Raw genomic sequence first — 19,164 nt, 5'->3', positions numbered from 1 at the left:
CATACTGCCAAAGGTGATCTACATATTTAATGGCATCCTTATCAAAATCCCAATGATGTTCTTTACCAAGAGAAAGCAATCCAAAAATTCATATGCAACAACAAAATTACCTCAAATAGCAAGGCAATTTTAGGCAAAAAACAAAATAAAACAAACAAACAAAAAGCAAGTATCACAATCCTAAACATGGAACTACTATAGAGCTATAAACACAAAGCCAACTTGGTACTCAAAAACAAGCCCAGAAATCAACTGAACAGACTAGTGAGGACAAAAAGCAACACACTCATAGTGTGATAGTTGACATGGACGCCAAAACAAGTGGAAAAAAGATAGCCTCTTCAATAACTGGTGCTGGGAAAACTGGACATCCACATGTAAAAAACTAAAATTGGATCCCTGTTTGTCACATGTACCAATATCAACTCAAAGTGGACCCAAAGACCTCCATGTCAGACCTGAAACTTTGAAACTACTACTGCAAGATGGAGTAGGTGAAACATTAGAACTCACAGGCACAGGCAGGAACTTTTTGAAAAGAGTCCAAGAGGGCACAGAAAATAGGAGAGAGACTTGACAAATGGGACTACATCAAAATGAAAAGTTTCTGCACAGTAAAGGACATAGTTACTAAACTAGAAAGGCAGCCAACAGACTGGGGAAGATCCTTACAAGCAATAAATCAGACAAAGGCCTACTATCCAAAATATACAAGGAGCTCAAGAACTCCCCTCATAACTAATAAACCAATCAATAAATGGGCAAAGGAGCTTATAAGAAACTTCTCAGAAGGAAGAATGGCAAACAGATCCATATGGTAATATTCAACATTCCTGGCCATAAAAGAAATGTAAATCAAAACAAGTTTGAGATTCTATCTCACCTCAGTTAGATTGGCCAACATCAAGAACTCAACAAGTGCTGGCAGGGATGTGAGAAAAAAAAAGGGGGGGGGGAACCCTACTACATTCTTTGTGGTAATATAAGCTAGTACAACTATGCTGGAAGGCAGTTTGGAAGTTCCTCAAAAAACACAGAACTTCCTATAACCCAGCCATACCACTCCTGGACATCTATCCAGATCATTACAAGCCAAGGTATGCTAAAGACACCTGCACATCCATGTTCATGACTACAGGAATCACAATAGCCAAGTAATGGAAACTGCCCAGATGCCCTGTAACAGATGAGTGGGCCAATAACAGGAGGCATGTATATATAAACAATGGAATTTTACTCATTCATTAGAAAGAATAAGATTTTCATTTACAGGGAAATGGATGGACCTAGAACAAATCATGCCAACTGAGATAAGCCAAGATCAGAGAGACAAACAGCGCGTGCTGTCTCTTATATGTGGAAGCTAGATCTAAACTATAACTGGAACAGGATAACTGGAGAAGATAACCAATACAGGACTCTAGGCATCCATCCACACACACTCAGACTAAAGGATGATACTCTTAGGGGAGGAACCCAAAGGAAAAAAACTCAAGTTATAATTTAAGCTATTTAAAGTATTATTTATCAAACTGAAGTCTAGATAATGGGAACATGTTTTTGGTTGTATTTTGTTCTTGCTTTTGGGTTTTTCTTTTCAGGGGAGGTAAGGAGGGGACACAGAAGTGAAAGGAAGGGTGAAGAAATGCAGTCATGGCATTTAGTAAACACTATGTGGACAATGAATTATGTAACTTGTGGACAGGCATAGGAGGGGAAAAGTGAAGGAAGAGATGGCAATGTCCAAAAAAGAACTACATTCGTTACCTGACTTATGAAATGGTAAGTCCTATGTATAACCCCTTAATAATACAATTTTATTAAAACTAAGTCACTCGGCTGGGAGTTTGGCCAAGTGGTTAAAGTACTTGCCTAGCATGCACAAAGACCCGGGTTCGATTCCTTGGTACCACACACATAGAAAAAAGCCAGAAGTGGTGCTGAGGCTCAAGTGGTAGAGCTCTAACCTTGAGAAAATCCAAGGACAGTGCTCAGGCCCTGAGCTCAAGCCCAGGATTGGCAAAATAATAATAATAATAATAATAATAATAATAAATGAATAAATCCTTAAAAAAAAAACTAAGTCACTCAAGGAAAAGAATAAGGGTACTTTAAAGAAAGCAAACTACAAGTGCAGTCTCACTGGAACCTATAAACTAATTATTTCTATTTCTTATTTGGGCTACCCCGTGGGGAGACCCACACTCACACGCCTGAGGAATAACAGGAACTGATTTAGGCAGTGGTTTAAACTGCTCACCTTGCAAAGATTCTGATGAAATAGACCTGCAGAGCAGACTTGTAAAAGATCCTTAGAGGTTGATGTAAAGGTGGTCTGCCAATAGGAGTCACTGCAAACTACAACGAGTCCACAAAAGAAGTACAGACACTGAAAGTATTTGCATTTCTTTACATAAGTTGTGAGGCTTAAACTCAGGGCCTGAGCACTGTGCTTGGACTTTTTCTCAAGGCTAGAGCTCTACCACTTGAGCCATAACACTACTTCCAGCTTTTTGCTATGTATGTGATACCAAGGAATGGAACCTGGGTCTTCGTGCATGCTAGGCAAGGACTCTACCACTAGGCCAAACTCCTGGCCCTGACTGTGACATGTTATTATACTTCCTTTTTTTTTTGTGCCAGCCCTGGGCACAGGGCCTGAGCACTGTGCTTGGACTTTTTCTCAAGACTAGAGCTCTACCACTTGGGCCTCAGCACCACTTCTGGCTTTTTTCTATGTATGTGGTAATAAGGAATCAAACCTGGGTCTTTGTGCATGCTAGGCAAGCATTCTACCACTAGGCCAAACTCCCCGCCTTTATTACACTTTCAAAGTACTAATTTGTGAAATTTTAAATAGGCAAAATAAACATAACCAATCCTTGATCACTGATTTGAGAAGCTCCATTTTGTCAGCCAGAAGTGTCTCTATCAAATGTCTGGGTCCTTGTGCTGGCAACTTATGCAAAAAGTGTGAGTTAAACCACTCTGGCACCCCATGAAAAATGTCAGGCCATGGGCAAAGTCTGTGTGAATCCAGATCCTTAGGTTGAGAGGCATGGTAGTCAGAGTTTTCATTCCTTTATATTTACCTCCAAGAACACTTAGGTGGATGGTGGATTCCAGCCTAAAAGTTCTAGAAATATTCTAGGTTCCACAACTCAAGAACTCTAAAGAGTTCTCCAAATATCTAAGGGCTAAAGCAGGACAATGTGACATAAAGGAGGGTGAGCTCAAAGTTCTCAAACTTATTGTACATAAGACTTAACAGTATAGCTTATAAAATACAGATTCCTGAACCATGCTTCTAGTTTCTGCTCCATAGCTCTGAAGATGGGACTAAGAATCCACATTTTTACGACCATTCCAAAATGAATGTAATACAAGGTTATATAATAAACCTTAGTTGAACATAAATTAAAAAAAGAAAAGAAACAAAAAAAAGTCACATTGAGTTAGGGCAGGGATAGAGCTTAAAGTTAAGAGTATAATTTTAGCATGAGGACTTGTGTTTGACTGTCAGCACAAACCAAACATTGCTTTATTAAGGAAAGGAAACATAAACACTTAGACCAATATGTTCTGATGAGCATTTGCATTGAGGTGAGTTCCTAAGGAAATTATTTTCATTGTACTGAGTTTGAATGCAATTTGCACTTAGTAGGCAGGCAATCAACATTTGAGCCACTCTGCTGGCTGGCCCTTTCTTGCACTGGTAAATTCTGAGATAAGATCTCACTTCCTGTGTGGATTGGGTGTGTGAAATATCATCTTCTTATTTTAGGCTTCCCGCCTTAGCTAGGACAACAGCCTCTTGCTTCCAGATCTAGCTTCTTCCACTGAAATGATCTCTCATGGATTTTTCCACCTGACATGGCCCAAAAATCACAATCTTCCCCACATCAGTCTCCCATATGTCTAGTACAATAGAAGAAACCACCACACTCAGCTACTGTATCGGACAGGGACTCACTCACATGTACATCCACGTGATCCCTGAACCACAATCTTCTCAACTCAGCTTCCCACGTAGTTAGGAATACTGGCACAAGCCTGCACAATCAAGAGACTCAGGCACCTCAGAGGACGACTACAAACATTCTCTTTCCATCACCTGCATATACTGCCTAGTACTTAACTGTCTGTCCCTCATCAGTAACCAAGACTGTCAAGCATCAGAACTACTGTTATGTCAGGTAGGACTATTCTGGGATCATACATAGTAAAGAAGGAAGGAAATTGTTCTTATCTGGTTCAGACTGAAGAGTTCAGTTGAGAAATCCCAGGGACAGAGACCAAAACAATATTTTAGTATCAATCAATATTTACCTGGGTCTCTTCCCAAAGGACTACTCCAACACCTTCCTGTATTCCTACAAGTGGCCATACTGAGAACCGTACAAAGGCACATTCCCCCCACAGGCTGTTAGAACAAGGAGGGAACAAGGACGGGTCAAACTCACATTAAAAAAAATCAATAAAAGGGCTGGGAGTTTTGGTAGACTGCTTGCCCAGCATGCATGAAAACCAGGGTTTGATTCCTCGATACCACATGCACAGAAAATCCTGAAGTGGTGTTGTGGCTCAAGTGATAGAGCTCTAGCCTTGAAAAAGCCCAAGGACAGTGCTTAGGTCAACTTCAAGCCCCAGGACTGGCAAAAAAAAAAAAAAAAAAAAAGGAAAAAAATAAATATATAGGCCAGGGGCTGTGCTCACTTAGCATTCACGAAACCTTGGGTTTGATTCCCCAGTACCACATACCCAGAAAAAGCCAGAAGTGGTGCTATGGCTCAAGTGGTAGACCTCTAGCCTTGAGAAAACTCAAGGACAGTGCCTAGGCTCTGAGTTCAAGCCCCAGGACTGGAAAAAAAATTAAAATAAAAAATATATAGGACAATTAAGATTACCTCAGATTGGGATAAAGAGGGAGATTCTCAAGCAGGTTCCCAGTAGTTCACAGTTTATCAAAGTATTATTTCCTAACCAGAAAGGCTGTGGAGGCCATGGTAAACCATAAGGGAATGCTTATCAGTGAAGAGAAGATCATGGAACAAATTCATAGAGACAAATGGAAACTTCAAGAATGTTAAGAGTGTGAGGTAAAAGGAGATTAGAAATGTTCTCCAGCTCAAACTTAGGAGTGTCTCTATTCCTGTCACTCCAACAACCATAAATAGGAAAAGGGAACCAGAATTGAGTGAGCTCCTTTTGTATGCAATGCAATTGCCAAGTACTCAAAACTACACTAAAAATAGGCATTTTAGTACTAGACACCTTTTCTTTTTTTGGAGTTTTTTTTTTTGTCAGTCATGGGGCTTGAACTCTGGACCTGAGCACTGTCCCTGAGCTCTTCAACTCAAGGCTATCCCATGAGCCACACTGCCACTTCCGGTTTTCTAGTGGTTAACTGGAGATAAGAATCTCATGGACTTTAGTGCCCCTGCTGGCTCTGAACTGATCTCAGCCTCCTGAGTAGCTAGGTTTACAGGCTTGAGCCAGCTTACCAGACACTTCTACTATGTAATTTTTACATTTTTTTCTGTTAGGAAACTAACTGAATATCTAACCCTATGAAATATGGTAGCTAAGAGATAGACATATTTTGTTATTAAATATATTAAACATTAAAAATGTGGTCAGTACACAGGTTTCCTGGCCTTGAAAAGAATTAAATGGTTGGGATTGGAGTAGGAGAGAACGACACAGACATCCTTACAGGGTAGCAGAAAACCCTGACAATTTCAGTTTAGTTCTTCAGGAAAGAAACCCAGGAGAAAGGTTAGTTGGATATACAGCGTTCCCTCTGAGAACAGGGCAGGCAGAGGAGTACAGGAGGAGCAACAGCTAGGAAGCAGGAGACTAGGAATAGATCATGCTAAGAGGAAGTAGATAGCCTACCAAAATAAGAGACTTTCCTGGAAAGACTTAGAAGACATATTAAGTGAAGTAAGCCATTTGTCATAATCAGCAGAAACCTTGGGCTCTCCTAGCAAAGATTCACAATAGAACAAAATCTAGATACATAAGGCCATATAGTATGATGCTAAATGTAAGGACCTCCAGGATACAGAAACAAAAGCCATATAAGGAGTGATTGTTGTCCTTAATGTACTGTTATCTCTCACCTCTTTTGTTGTCCCTTGGTTATCTCATATTGTTACAATATTTCACCTTGTTATCTGATATATTTTATATATGTTTAATTGGTTATTTGAAATAGGATAGGGAAGGGGGGAAATCAAGATAAGCGGGGGGAGGGGAGAGGGAAATGGGAACCATGACATGAGAAAGGGTATCAATATTTGTGAAGTAATGCACCTTCTATCTGGTGAATATAATGTAACCCTTCTATTAATTACAATAAAAAATATATGAAAAGGCCGGGGTTTTGGCCTAGTGGTAGAGTGCTTGCCTAGCATGCACGAAGACCTGGGTTCAATTCCTCGGTACCACATATATAGAAAAAAGCCGGAAGCGGTGCTGAAGCTCAAGTGGTAGATCTTAAGCCTTGAGAAAGTCCAAGGACAGTGCTCAGGCCTGAGCTCAAGCCCAAGACTGGCAAAAAAAAAAATATATATATATATATATATATGAAAAAATAACTCTCCTATGACTCTATAGACATAATGTTTAATTACATTGATTAATACGTATCTATGATATACAAACCCTTAGCATAATTTTGATTATGTTCTAAATCTTGAGTACTTGTTGGTTAAACACGTCATTTGAAATATGATGTAAAAATCAATGTTAATAAATTCTAAAAAAAAAAAAAGATTTTCAAAAAAAGTGTGAAAGAGACTGTGAAAATGGGGCAGGCTGGGAGAAAGGACAGCAATCACTGGAGGTGATTTCTAACAGAGCAGTGGAGGCAGGAAAGGAACTGGGAAGTGATACAGTGTTCACTGCTGCAGGTTGCTGGTCTACTTTCTGAGCCCTAGGATAGGTGCTCACTGGTGATCTGCAACACAGGAGTCCAGGGCAGCAGCTCGACAGAACCCACTTACATCCTCCAGGTGACCACAGTTGTGTGATGGGGGCCAGGAACATTGGCTTGTAAAACTATGCTCCTACCAGGCTAGAGGTGGTCCTGCCCTGTCCCCAATCAAACTGGACAGTTGTGTGGGGGAGAGGCTTTAGAGGCTCAAGTCCGCAAGTCCATCCACTCTTCCTGGATTACAAGATTCTAGCCATGCCCATAATGGGATAAAATAGCTGAGGCCATGCCCGCATTGATTTGGGCTTATACCACTACCAGCAGTTGAGGGAGGTAGAGGTCCTGAATGGTGAGAGAATAGCGATGACATAGTTGGGAGTAATTGAGAGAATGGAGTAACTGAGAGCTCGGGAATGTGGCCCCAGCTTCACTGTCCTAGTAAGCAAATAAGATGAAAAAAATTAGCTGCAGGAAAAAAAAATACCTATTATAAAAATATCTATGGCAGAATTGTCCCTGTAGAATCCAAGAAAAAAAATAAAAATAAAAAGGGAAGTAGGGCCGTGAGTTAGGACCAGTGGTAGAATGCTTGCCTAGCATGCAGGAAGACCCATTCCTCGGTACCACATACATGGAAAGTGGAAGTGGTGCTGTAGCTCAAGCTTTGAGAAAGCCCAAGGATAGTGGTCTGGCCCTGAGTTCAAGCCACAGGACTGGCCAAAAAAAAAAAAAAAAAAAAGAGAGAAACCTAAGACAAACATTGCAAGGAACTGTAATTCAATCACAGAGACCACACTGACTTTGAACCTCCCCACCAGTGAGCATAGTCAGAGCTGCCAGGGTCAAGAGTGTCACAGGTCCAAATATCACTAAGGATATGGAAAGGCATTACCAGTGCCTGGTGCTTGCCTGGACTCCAGCAGACTATAAACTGAAGCAGGAAAAGAAAGACCTGCAGGATCTGCTGAAAAGAGAATGAGAAGATGGCCTGTGTGCAGGAAGCACTGAAAATAGACCTGAAGCTCCACAAGCTATCAATATAGATGCAGGTTTCAGAAAAATTTGATTTACAGTCTGCCCTGGTCCACATGCAGCGGGTGGCCAATGAAAGAACTGGAGCACAAAAGTCTTGCCAGCCACCTGTAGACTTCACATCAGTGCACTACAGAGCTGGAGATGACACTGTCTACAGTCTCCACCATGTACAATCAGACCAGAACAACCTAGAGCTCATTAAAGACCTCAATGATGTGAAGCTACAGCTCCAGGAAATGATCAGAAACTATGATGACCTGGAGGAAGAAAACACTGAGCTGCAGAGAAAGGCTGGGAGTGCTCCTGATACAGAAGGCTGACATGAAGATCAAAATGCTTGAGTTATGACAATCACTAGAGAAGCAGACAGAGACTGAAAGTCAGAGAATATGAAAGTGTTGGTAACAAAATTAAAAGTCAGAGAGAGACAACTTTACAGAGAGCCTTAAGGTAGACAGCTTCATAGAGAAGGACAAGGCCCAGAAACTCTTGGATCAGATGAGATAACAGAGAGGAGAAAGAGCAAGCGGTCAACCTGGTCTAAGGAAGAAGTTGGCAGAGCTGTCGCCCCTGCAGCTCCTTGCAGGACCATCTCAGGCTGAGCAGCAACTACTGGCAGAGGCCTACCAGTTGCAGGAGTGAAAGAACCTGGAGGAACAATTTCATGTCCAGATACAGGAAAAACCAGATCCTTGGTTTCCAGAACCTGGAACGGCAAGAGCAGCTTGGATGCTGAAGAAGGCTGAAGAATAAGATCAGCATGCCAAGGATCAACACAAAGTCCCCAAGATCACAGAAAGAGGAACATGAGAGACTATGAGATGCACACCCCTGTAAAACCAAGAGCTGAAAGATCAGCTGGCTCAGCTACAGGGTGCCTTCCACAGGTTGAGTGGTGTGGAGGAGCTCACTAGCAAACAGAGCAGCAGGGAAAGAAACATCTGCAGGAGCTGGACAATCTAGAGAAGATAGGAGAATGAAAAGAGATGGCTGAGTTAAAGAGATGGCTCAGGAGCTGTAGAAGCTGCATGCCCAGTACCTGGCCCAGCTGTAAGAGCTCAGAGTCACCTGTGAACAGCACAGGGCCCGCAATCAGCAGCTGACTGAAGAGCAGGAGGCCCTGAAGCAGCATCTGCTGAGGCAGACTCAGCTGCTGGAGCAGCTGAAGCAGGAGCAGGTGCAGAACCAAGCTGGAGGACCAGATGGTGCCTCAAAAGTTACAACAACAAGATTTCAGAACAAACAGCTTCGGGACCCAGCTGGACCTCCCAGATTTCCCTAGGGAGGGTGAAGGAGTGAGTGAGCAAAAAACAAAGGGGTAAAGAGGCAACTTCCCCAATGTCACTGTCCCAGAAGACACAGAAAACCCACAAATCATGTGGGATGATTACATCGTAGCACTATCAGTGGCTGAATCAAAGATGGTGAAGTTTAGTCAGCAAGTGCAGAAGCAGCAAGCCCACAGCAAGTGCCTGGTAAACTTGGTGGCCCAGTGCCAGAAAAAGCTGAGTGCCAAGGCCAGGAACCATGCCCTGTCTGGGGAGAGGAAACAGGAATACGAGCACCCAAGAAGCTGAAAATGTACCTGATGAGATGGACTACCAGAATCCAGAGGATGAACTCCAACATCTGTGCAGCCAGCTGTCTGAAAACGCGGCCACTACTGAAGAGTCCCTAGTTTTCTATGAACAATAGACACCAGCACTGGATGAGGTGTATCAGGAGAAAGAGCACTGGATGAGGTGTATCAGGAGAAAGATGACTGAGTCCACTGGCTGTCCCAAGAGAAAAGTAGAACAAGTAGAGGATGAACTCCAACATCTGTGCAGCCAGCTGTCTGAAAACACGGCCACTACTGAAGAGTAGAACAAGTTGTAGGAACTGCTTTGTGTATGGCAAATGAGGGCACAGAGTGCTAGGACCAAGATGCTGGCACCAGTCAGACCCCTGCTGCTGAGGCCTCCTCAGACCTCTTGGAAGTTATGGAGGAGTAGCAATGTTTTGAAGAGGTGGGACTTGATGACAACATGGAGCCTACACAAGGAGAAGCCAGGGTGCCCTGTCCACCGGAGAGCCCGACCACAAAGCAGACTGAGCTGCTGCCCCAAATCCAGCACTACCAAGAACTTGCAGACTTGGGCAAGAGCCCTGCCTCCACCAGACAGATGCAAATGATGAGTTTGGGATAACTGATATCTAAAGGCTGGCAACCACTGCCTAAAGAAATGGACTCCTGTCCCCTTTACATGTACTTTGGGGCACAGCAGCAGGGTGGCATTCTCTGAAGACTTAAAATGGGGGTGTGGGAAACTTTAGGCCAGACAGAGCAGATGCTGTCAGGAGGTATTCCAAACTCTATGGACACTGATTGCTAGCGAAGGAGTCCACACAACAGTGATTACAAAGAATACATTCTTTACAAGGAAGATGGGAAGCAAAGGCATAATGTTATACAAGCACATTGCGGTGGCATTATTTGATGAATTACTCCCATATTAGTATACTCACTATATTACTTTCTGATATAGTCTTACATTAATTTATGGAGTAGTTTTTGGAGTAATTTAAGATTTTTTTTTTTTTTGTGGATCATGGGGCTTGAACTCTGGGCCTGAGCACTGCCCCTGAGCTCTTCAGCTCAAGGCTACCATCTTATCCTTGAGCCATAGCGCCACATCCACATTCATGCATTTAAAAAAAGAAATTAATTGTTCTCTGTACCAGCAACAGTGAATTTTCTTGTTTGTATTTTAATACACCAAAAAAGCAAAAAACTAGCCAGGCACAGTGGCTCATGCCTATAATCCTAGCTACTCAGAAGGATAAGATCTGATGATCGAGGTTCGAAGCCAGCCTGCCTATGAGACTCTTATTTCCAATTACTCACTAAAAAACAGGAAGTGGGGCTGTGGCTCTAGCGGTAGGGCCTTGATCTGAAGAGCTCAGGGACAGTGCCCAGGCCCAGAGTTCAAGCCCTATGACTGACCAAAAAAAAAAGGCAAAAAAAATCCGTGAAATGGTAAAAAATAAAAAACAGTAAAAACTGTAAAAAAGAAAAAGTTATTAAACCTAATAGTATGAAAAAAAGAAATAATATTAATTGAACAAATGAGGATGTAGAAAAACAAAACACCAAAGAAATGGAGAAATGTAATACAAAATTATATAATACACAATTATAGACCATCTATAGTGAGAATATCAGTCATCTCAACTCTTCACTTAGGAATTGTTCGTGGTGTGCCATATTGTTCACTGAATCCAATAAAATATTAAAATTAAAAATATACATAGGGCGAGGCCAGGCCAGTAATGCTTATTCCCCTCCTAGCAGATTCCGCCTGAAATGTGTGCTTGTTCCCACCACCAGCACTGACAAAGGTAACAGGAAACAAGCCACTGTTATTTTTCTATAGAGATGATCTCACCTGTTCATGTTATACAATATACTTTTTAGGAAAACCTACTGGACGAACTTTTTTCTGCCTGAAATATACTTTTCTTTCCTTTTTTCTTTTCTTTTATGTTTGTCATGGGGCTTGAACTAAGGGACTGGGTGTCGACCCTAAGCTTGTGTTCAAAGCTGGCACTTATACCACTTAAGTCATAGCGCCACTTCTAGCTTTTTGGTGACAGAATCTCAAGGACTTGCTTTGAACCTTCAACCTCAGAACTCAGCCTTCTGAGTAGTTAGGCATGAGCCACCAGTGCCCAGCACAACTGTTTTATTATGTTTCACATTTTATAATTCCACAACTGGAGTTTAAAAATAAAGCAAGAGTTTAATTTTTAAAGCTGAGTTCAAGTAGCAGTACCAATCCCAGCTTGCACACAGAAAAGCAAAATGTAATTCTAGACTATGTACTAAGTGTCCCTCTGGACACTCAGTAATTTACTACTCACAGTTGTGGGCCACTCTTGATTTCCTGCCTGTTATGCACTTCAACACTAAGTTCTCATGCAGACCAACCGTCTACATCCCTACCAAACGTAGGGACACTACAATCACTAGAAAACTTCAGGAAATGGCCTAAGATCACTTTATTCCTTCACACAAACATCTACAATCTCTCCGACACCATCTGGTACACCCCCAACACTGCCCAAATAGAACCTGATTTTACAATATACATGTGCTATGCTCCTTTTAAAGGTTATCTGTATAAAAGTTAAAAATAATTTTGCTAAAGGGCCTTTTTAATAAACAAAGAAAAGATTGTAGGCTACCTTGCACTGTCAGGTGTCAGACCTAAGACTTACAATCAGGAACTCTAACTTCTAGGATGGGCCCTTGGTCAGCTCACATATGAAGTGTGGCTTATAGGGAAACAAGTGGGGCAAACTTCTCAGACCAAGGTGACACAGATTGCACTCCAAGTCCAACTCTTAGGCACCCTAGTGAATCCACCCGTATGTGAAACTTGGTGTGTGAGGAGGAGACCCCCCAAATGAATTCTACACTTACGGCATCTCCTCAAACTGAAGAATCTAATTTCTCTCACCTTTTTTAGTTACCTCTTCAATTTTATGGATACAACTGCTCAATTCTTTCTGCAGGCGCTGAACTTCTAGCAGGCTTTTTTGTTCATTGAAGTTTATGTGGTCTCCTGTTCTGGGTTGTGGCTGAAGTCCTGGATCGTGGGTGGGTGGTGAGTTTGGCACAGTGAGATCTGAATGTCCTGGGTGGGATGCATACACATGAACCTTGGCACCTGAGTTGGAAACTTCTACTTTGGAAGGCTGGTATCGACAGACTTCTTGACTCTTTGAGTCTTTCTTTTCCACCTGGTGACCAGGACTTTTACACTTTGTGTGTCCACATTTCTGGGTACTTTGAGGCTGACTTTTGAGCTGATATTCTTTTACATGTTCTTCAAATTGTTTTCGCTTTACATCTCTTTTGGCTAGGTGGACTGCATAGCTAAGTCTCTCTTCTGATATAACAGAAAACGAAACAGAACTGCTTAGGTCAGCACCAACTCTTAAATCTGAGTCTTTGCAATGATATGATTCATTATATGAGTGTTTCAGTTTTTCAATCTTAATTGCATGTGGGCAAGAATATCGGACTGCCAAGTTGTCCGGATGGGTAGGAGTATTCCTATTAAACTGCAGCTGGTTCTTTAAAGAGTAAACAAAAGTAAGCACATATTAGATTAACATATTTCATGGTTCCCAAAATTTCACCCACAAGATTATTTCATAGGAAGAGGTGTTTTTCTCTTGTACAGATAGACCAGCTGCTCTCCTACCTGCTGTAGCTCATCATGTAGCCCAGTCTCCAGTCTGTACTTTCCCAGTCCCACAGTATTGGCCTTTCACTTACTAAGTGACTAACTTACTAACTCCTCTAAAAGTCAATCTAGAAAGCTTTATGCAGCTATTAGTAGTTTCTCAATTCCAAGTTATGACCTTCTGTCCTGTTGCTAAATCCCACAGCCCAACTAGTAATTAGAGTATTTCCAGAGATGTACCACATAGGACCATATCAACTAAGCCATGTGGTGATATGACTTCAGGTCTCCCTGAGATTGGTTAGATAAATCTTTTATTCTTGTGGTATACCTTGCTTTCAATGGTCCAACTACACAAATCTACACAAAGTTTTGGCAGTTTCATCGTGATACATACAAGTTGTTTGTTTGTTTGTTTTAATTTTATCTAAACCTGGACAGTTTTCCATATTCCTATAGGTATTTCTAGAGAATTTTTTATAGCAATCAAATAGCAATTATATTTGTTGTATTTTCTAAAATCCAAATAATAGCCTTCAAAAGTATATGACTGAAAACAGTCATATACTCTCTGCATATTCAACAACTCCCTTTTAAATTACTTTCACTGAATAAGTAATAAGCTGTGGTATTATTGTGCTAAAGGAACAAAAATGTTATGACTTTTAAATTTAAAATTACTATCCTGGGCATATTACATGCTTGTCACGTCAGCACTAAGGAAATTGAGGCAGGAGGATCATGGATTTGAGACCAGCATGGGCTACATAGCAAGTTCAGGGTCAGCCTAGACCATATGGGCTAGACCTTGTCACTAAAAATTAATTTTTGTTGTTGTTGGTGGTGGTCATGGGGCTTGAACTCTGGGCCTGGGCACTGTCCCTGAGCTCTTTGGCTCAAGGCTAGTTCTCTACTACTTTGAGCCACAGTACCACTTCTAATTTTCTGGTGGGTAATTGAAAATAAGAGTCTCATGGACTTTTGTGCCTGGGCTGACTTTGAACCATCATCCTCAGATCTCAGCCTCCTTGAGTAGGTAGGATTACAGCCATGAGCCACTACCACCCAGCTTTAAAAAAAAAAAAAAAAAAAAACTTTTAAATATTTGAATGAAGCTATGCACCATTAGTTTACATCATAATCCAGCTTCTCAGGAGGTTAAAATGTAGAAGACTGAGATTAGAGGCTAGCCCAGCCAAAAAAGTTCAAAAAGAGTACCTATAATATGCTACAGACACATGGAAGATTAAAAAACACATACACCTGATCACTTAAGTAAAAAGAAATGTTGGAAGTAAAAACTAGAGATAGATGGGATTGATTATCTACAGTCAATGGAAAAGATCAAAAGACTGAGTGGAGGCGGGGAGTTCGGCCTAGTGCTTGCCTAGCATGCATGAAGACCCGATTCCTCAGTACCACATACATAGAAAACAGCTGGAAGTAGTGCTGAGGCTCAAGTAGTAGAGCTCTAGCTTTGAGAAAGTCCAAGGACAGTCAGTGCTCAGGCCCTGAGCTCAAGCCCAGGACTGGCAAAAAAAAAAAGACTGACCTTGTAAAGTAATTCACCTTCTATGTAACCCTTCTATTAATTACAATAAAAACTATATTAAAAAAAACTGAGTGGAGAGTCACACTTTTCTGAATATATTAGAAACATGTTAGTGCTTCACATACACATGAGATGAAGGAAAAGAAGGAAAGGAGGGAGGAAATGAAACTAAAAATGAACACTAATGGAAACCAATGGAACAATAGCATTAGAAAGCATGGTTTACTTAAGTGCTCATGGCTAAGGCCTACAGTCCCAGCCACTGAGGAAGCTAAGATGTGAAGATCACAATTCAGACAGCCTAGGCAGAAAAATCTGTGAGACTCTTTTTTTTTTTTCCCCAGTCCTGGGCTTGGGCTCAGGGCTTGAGCACTGTCCCTGGGTTTTCTCAAGGCTAGGGCTCCACCACTTGAGCCACAGCACCACTTCTGGCTTTTTGCTACATATGTGGTACCAAGGAATCGAACCCAGGTCTTCGTGCATGCTAGGCAAGCACTCTACCACTAGGCCAAACTCCCGGCCCCTGTGAGACTCTTTTCTCCAATTTTCCAGTAAAAATCCAGAAGTAGAACTGTGACTCAGGTGGTAGACCACCAGCCTTAGCAAAAAAGCTAAAGGACACACCCAGACCATGAATGCTCTAGTAACTTTATAGAGCCAAGAGTTTGGCCTAGTAGTAGAGTGCCTGCCTAGCATACACGAAGACCTCAGTTCAATTATTTGGTTACCACAGACATAGAAAAAGCCAGAAGTGGTACCGTGGCTCAAGTAGTAGAGCTCTAGCCTTGAGAATGCCCCAAGGACAGTGCTCAGGCCGTGATCAAACCCCAGGACTGGCCAAAAAAAAAAAAAAAAAAGTAACTTTATACTGGAAAACAGCAGAGACCACCTTAATCAAGTAACCCAAGTCAACATGGCCTAATAGACTAAGATTCTGCAGCACACTGGTGCTTTTACTACCCCAAGTGCATGATCTCAATGCAATTATGAGAAGACGTCAGACAACCTCAAAGTGAAAAAAAAAATTTTTTTTCCAAGTAACTAGCTGGTATTCTTCAAAAGTGTCTCACAAAAACAAAATCAAATTCAGAAATTATTCAAACTAACGGAAACTAAAGACACAGTATAGCTGGTGTAGCTATGCTAGTAATCTTTTACATCATAATCTAGCTTCTCATGCCTGTAATATATATATATATATATATACACATTTTTTTTTGGGTCGTGGGGCCTGAACTCTGGGCCTGGGCGCTGTCCCTGAGCTCTTGAGCTCGAGGCTGCAGCCCTGCCCCTTTAGCCACAGCTTCATTTCCAGTTTTCTGGTGGTTAAATGAGATAAGAGGCTCACAAGCTGGGTGTGGTGGCTCATACCTGTAATCCTAGCTACTCAGGAGGCTGAGATCTGAGGATCAAGATTCAGAGCCAGTGCAGGCACAAAAGGACATGAAACTCATCTCCAATTAACCTCTGGAAAACTGGAAATGGTGATGTGGCTCAAAGGGTAGGGGGGTAGGTAGCCTTGAGCTGAAGAGCTCACAGACAATGCCCAGGCCCAGGAGTAGGGTAGTAACCTTGAGGTGCAAAGCTCAGGGACAGCGTCCAGGCTGAGTTCAAGCCCCATGACCCACAAAAAAAAAAAAAAAAAAAAAAAGGCTCAGTGAGCCACTGTGCCTACTCAGGAAGCTTCAAGATCTGAAGCCAGCCTAGACTGAAAAGTCCTCAAATGTTTCCATAAAAATTGAAAGGGCGGGGCCAGGAGTTTGGCCTAGTGGTAGAGTGCTTACCTACCCTGGGCCAAGACCCAGGTTCTACTCCTCGGTACCATATACATAGAAAAAAAAGCCAGAAGTGGTGCAAAGGCTCAAGTAGTAGAGCTCTAACCTTGAGAAAGCCCAAGGACAGTGCTCAGGCCCTGAACTCCAAGCCCAGAACTGGCAAAAATAAATAAATAAATAAAAATTAAAAGGGAAACAATACTGCCAAATTCATTCTAAGAAGCCAGTGTTACCTTGATACCCAAAATAGGACATAAGAAAATTATAGGGTTGGTGGGGTAGCTTAGCAATATTAATAAGAGTGCCTGCTTATTCAATGGTGCCCTGAGTTCAAATTCCAGAACTACCCCCCCAACCGCCCCCCCCACTAAAAAAAAGGAGAAGAAAACCACAGATGAACGTATAAGCAAAAATTCTCAATGAAATACTTCTAAACTAGCTGGGCCCAGGTGGCTCATGCCTGTAATCCTAGAAATTCAGGAGTTTAAAATCTAAGGACCAAGGCTCAAAGGCAGCTTGAGCAGATGAATCTGAGACTCGGTCTCCAATTAACAAGCAAAAAGCTGCAAGTGGAGCTGTGGCTCAAGCAGTAGACCTCCAGCAGCCTTCAGTAGAAAAGTCAAGCAAGGGCCAGGAGTTTGGCCTAGTGGTAAAGTGCTTGCCTAGACTTTTATCTCCAATTAAGCTCTAGAAAACTGGAAATGGTGCTGTGGCTCAAGTGGTAGAGCTTAAATTTCAGTTACCTCTCATAATTTAAAACAAAACAAACAAACAAACAAAAACACCTTTACGATTTTACTTTGGGTGGAATCTGATTTTAAAAAACAAACAGGGGCCGGGAGTTTGGCCTAGTGGTAGAATGCTTGCCTGGCATGCACGAATACCCAGGTTCGATTCCTTGGTACCACATACATAGAAAAAAGCTGGAAGTGGTGCTGAGCCTCAAGTGGTAGAGCTCTAGCCTTGAGAAAGTCCAAGGACAGTGCTCAGGCCCTGAGCCCAAGCCCAAGACTGGTAAAAACAAAACAAAACAAAAATCCGGAAGTGATGCTGAGGCTCAAGTGGTAGAGCTCTAGCCTTGAAAGTCCAAGGACAGTGCTCAGACCCAGAGCTCAAGCCCAGGACTGCCAAAAAAAAACTAACCAAACAAACAAAAACAGGACAAATAAACAACTCTTGGACCTAGAAAGTGGTTTCAAAAGTAGTCACTGTCTCTTCTTTCAACTTTTCATGCTTGAAATGATCTACACTATTAACTGGAGAAAAACCAAAGCTACCTGAGTATGGTGATGGCTGGAGTCACACATCCCATCTAGCTGTGTACTGGATGCTAGGTGAGCACAGGCGGACGCTGGCTTGCCTGGTCCCATTACTTCCAATAGTGGAAAACAACAGCGATGGTCTAGGTATCCAGTAAGTCTTCCTCAGAATCATTGCTAAAAGGAAACAGCAATTTTTAGATCCTCAGTCCTCACACCAAAAAAGATAACAAAACATAAGATTAAAAACACACTGTCCAATGATTGTATATAGAGATTCCCTTCCTGAATACTTGTTTGTTAAACACGTCACTTGAAATATGATGTAAAAATCAATGTAAATAAATTCTTTAATAAAAAAAAAACTCACACTGCCACATTCATAGAGCAGAATCCTCATAGAAACTTCGCACTAAGAGTGATTGCTCAGACACTTTTGGACTTCTCATTTTCAAGAATTAAATTAGTAATTTTTTTAACAATCTTTTGGGCCCTTTACAGTACACATTTCAGGTCTCAAAAAAACCTACAGCAAAAGTCACAAAGCTACACCCTCATTAACACTTTGTAGCAGGGCTGTTTTACACATTGAATATTAATAATCCTAACCATGACTCAAAAGGCAGTATTCAAAAGACAATAAGAAAAAGCCCTCTCAAGAATCTACGGAATCAAATTTTTAGACTTAACCCAGGATCTAGCACTAAGTAGCTAAATATTTAGTTTCCCCAATCTTGCCCAGCCCTACACACTCACACTACAGCTAAGAACAGTGAAGCGTTTGGTAAGGGATAAGGGGCCGAGCACTGGTAAACTGGTTGTGCTATTCTGAAGGCCTCCTACACATTTTAGTAACCCTACCCGTGGAGTTGTTTGTCCCATGTTGTTATTTACCTATTCCACAGGTCTAGGTCTCATCTTGCCAGCCAGACAAGATTCCTGGAGGATTAAGGGCCTGTCTTGATCTTCTATTTCCCAACACCACAGTATGTGAAAGTAGTAGACAATGTAACATTCCATTTGTTGAGTTAAGCTGGTTTTCTAAGAACTGGCTAGTTTTAAATGCACAGGGGAATTTGTTCTCTCAAAGTGCGTAGTATATCTTCTTGGAAACCCAAGTTTTGTTTTGTTTTGTTTTTTTGCCAGTCCTGGGCTTGAGCTCAGGGCCTGAGCACTGTCCTTGGACTTTCTCCGGCTTTTTTCTATGTATGTGGTACTGAGGAATCGAACCTGGGTCTTCATGCATGCTAGGCAAGCACTTTAACCACTAGGTCAAACTCCCAGCCCATGTTTTATTTTGTTTTGTTTTGTTTTTAAAGGCTTAACTTGCTGGGTACCGGTGGCTCATGCCTACAATAATAACTACTCA

The 19,164-nt window shown here is 41.8% G+C and overlaps 1 protein-coding gene across 7 annotated transcripts in view; it reads right to left on the bottom strand.

Moving 5' to 3' along the window:
• The window catches only part of Kiaa0753 (KIAA0753 ortholog), a 66,129-nt gene that overhangs the window by 42,606 nt on the left and 4,359 nt on the right, over positions 1–19,164 (bottom strand). For 5 of the 7 annotated variants that reach the window (XM_090349350.1, XM_090349353.1, XM_090349354.1 and 2 more), the window contains exons 1-3: positions 18,690–19,098; positions 17,814–17,972; positions 12,478–13,096 (exon numbers count right to left, since the gene is read on the bottom strand). In XM_090349350.1, coding sequence (XP_090205476.1) covers positions 12,478–13,096; positions 17,814–17,906 — 712 coding nt within the window. In that variant the 5' untranslated portion in view covers positions 17,907–17,972; positions 18,690–19,098. Of the gene's footprint in view, positions 1–12,477; positions 13,097–17,813; positions 17,973–18,165; positions 19,099–19,164 lie in introns of those variants that run through there. The other 2 variants (XM_090349351.1, XM_090349352.1) reach the window with 2 other exon arrangements.

This window comes from Megascapheus bottae, chromosome 17, assembly GCF_031878675.1.
Source record: "Megascapheus bottae isolate mThoBot1 chromosome 17, mThoBot2.hap1, whole genome shotgun sequence".
NCBI classification, from domain to species: Eukaryota; Metazoa; Chordata; class Mammalia; order Rodentia; family Geomyidae; genus Megascapheus; species Megascapheus bottae.
Note: the sequence above shows the minus strand (reverse complement) of the source record. Positions and strands in the feature narration are given on the sequence as shown.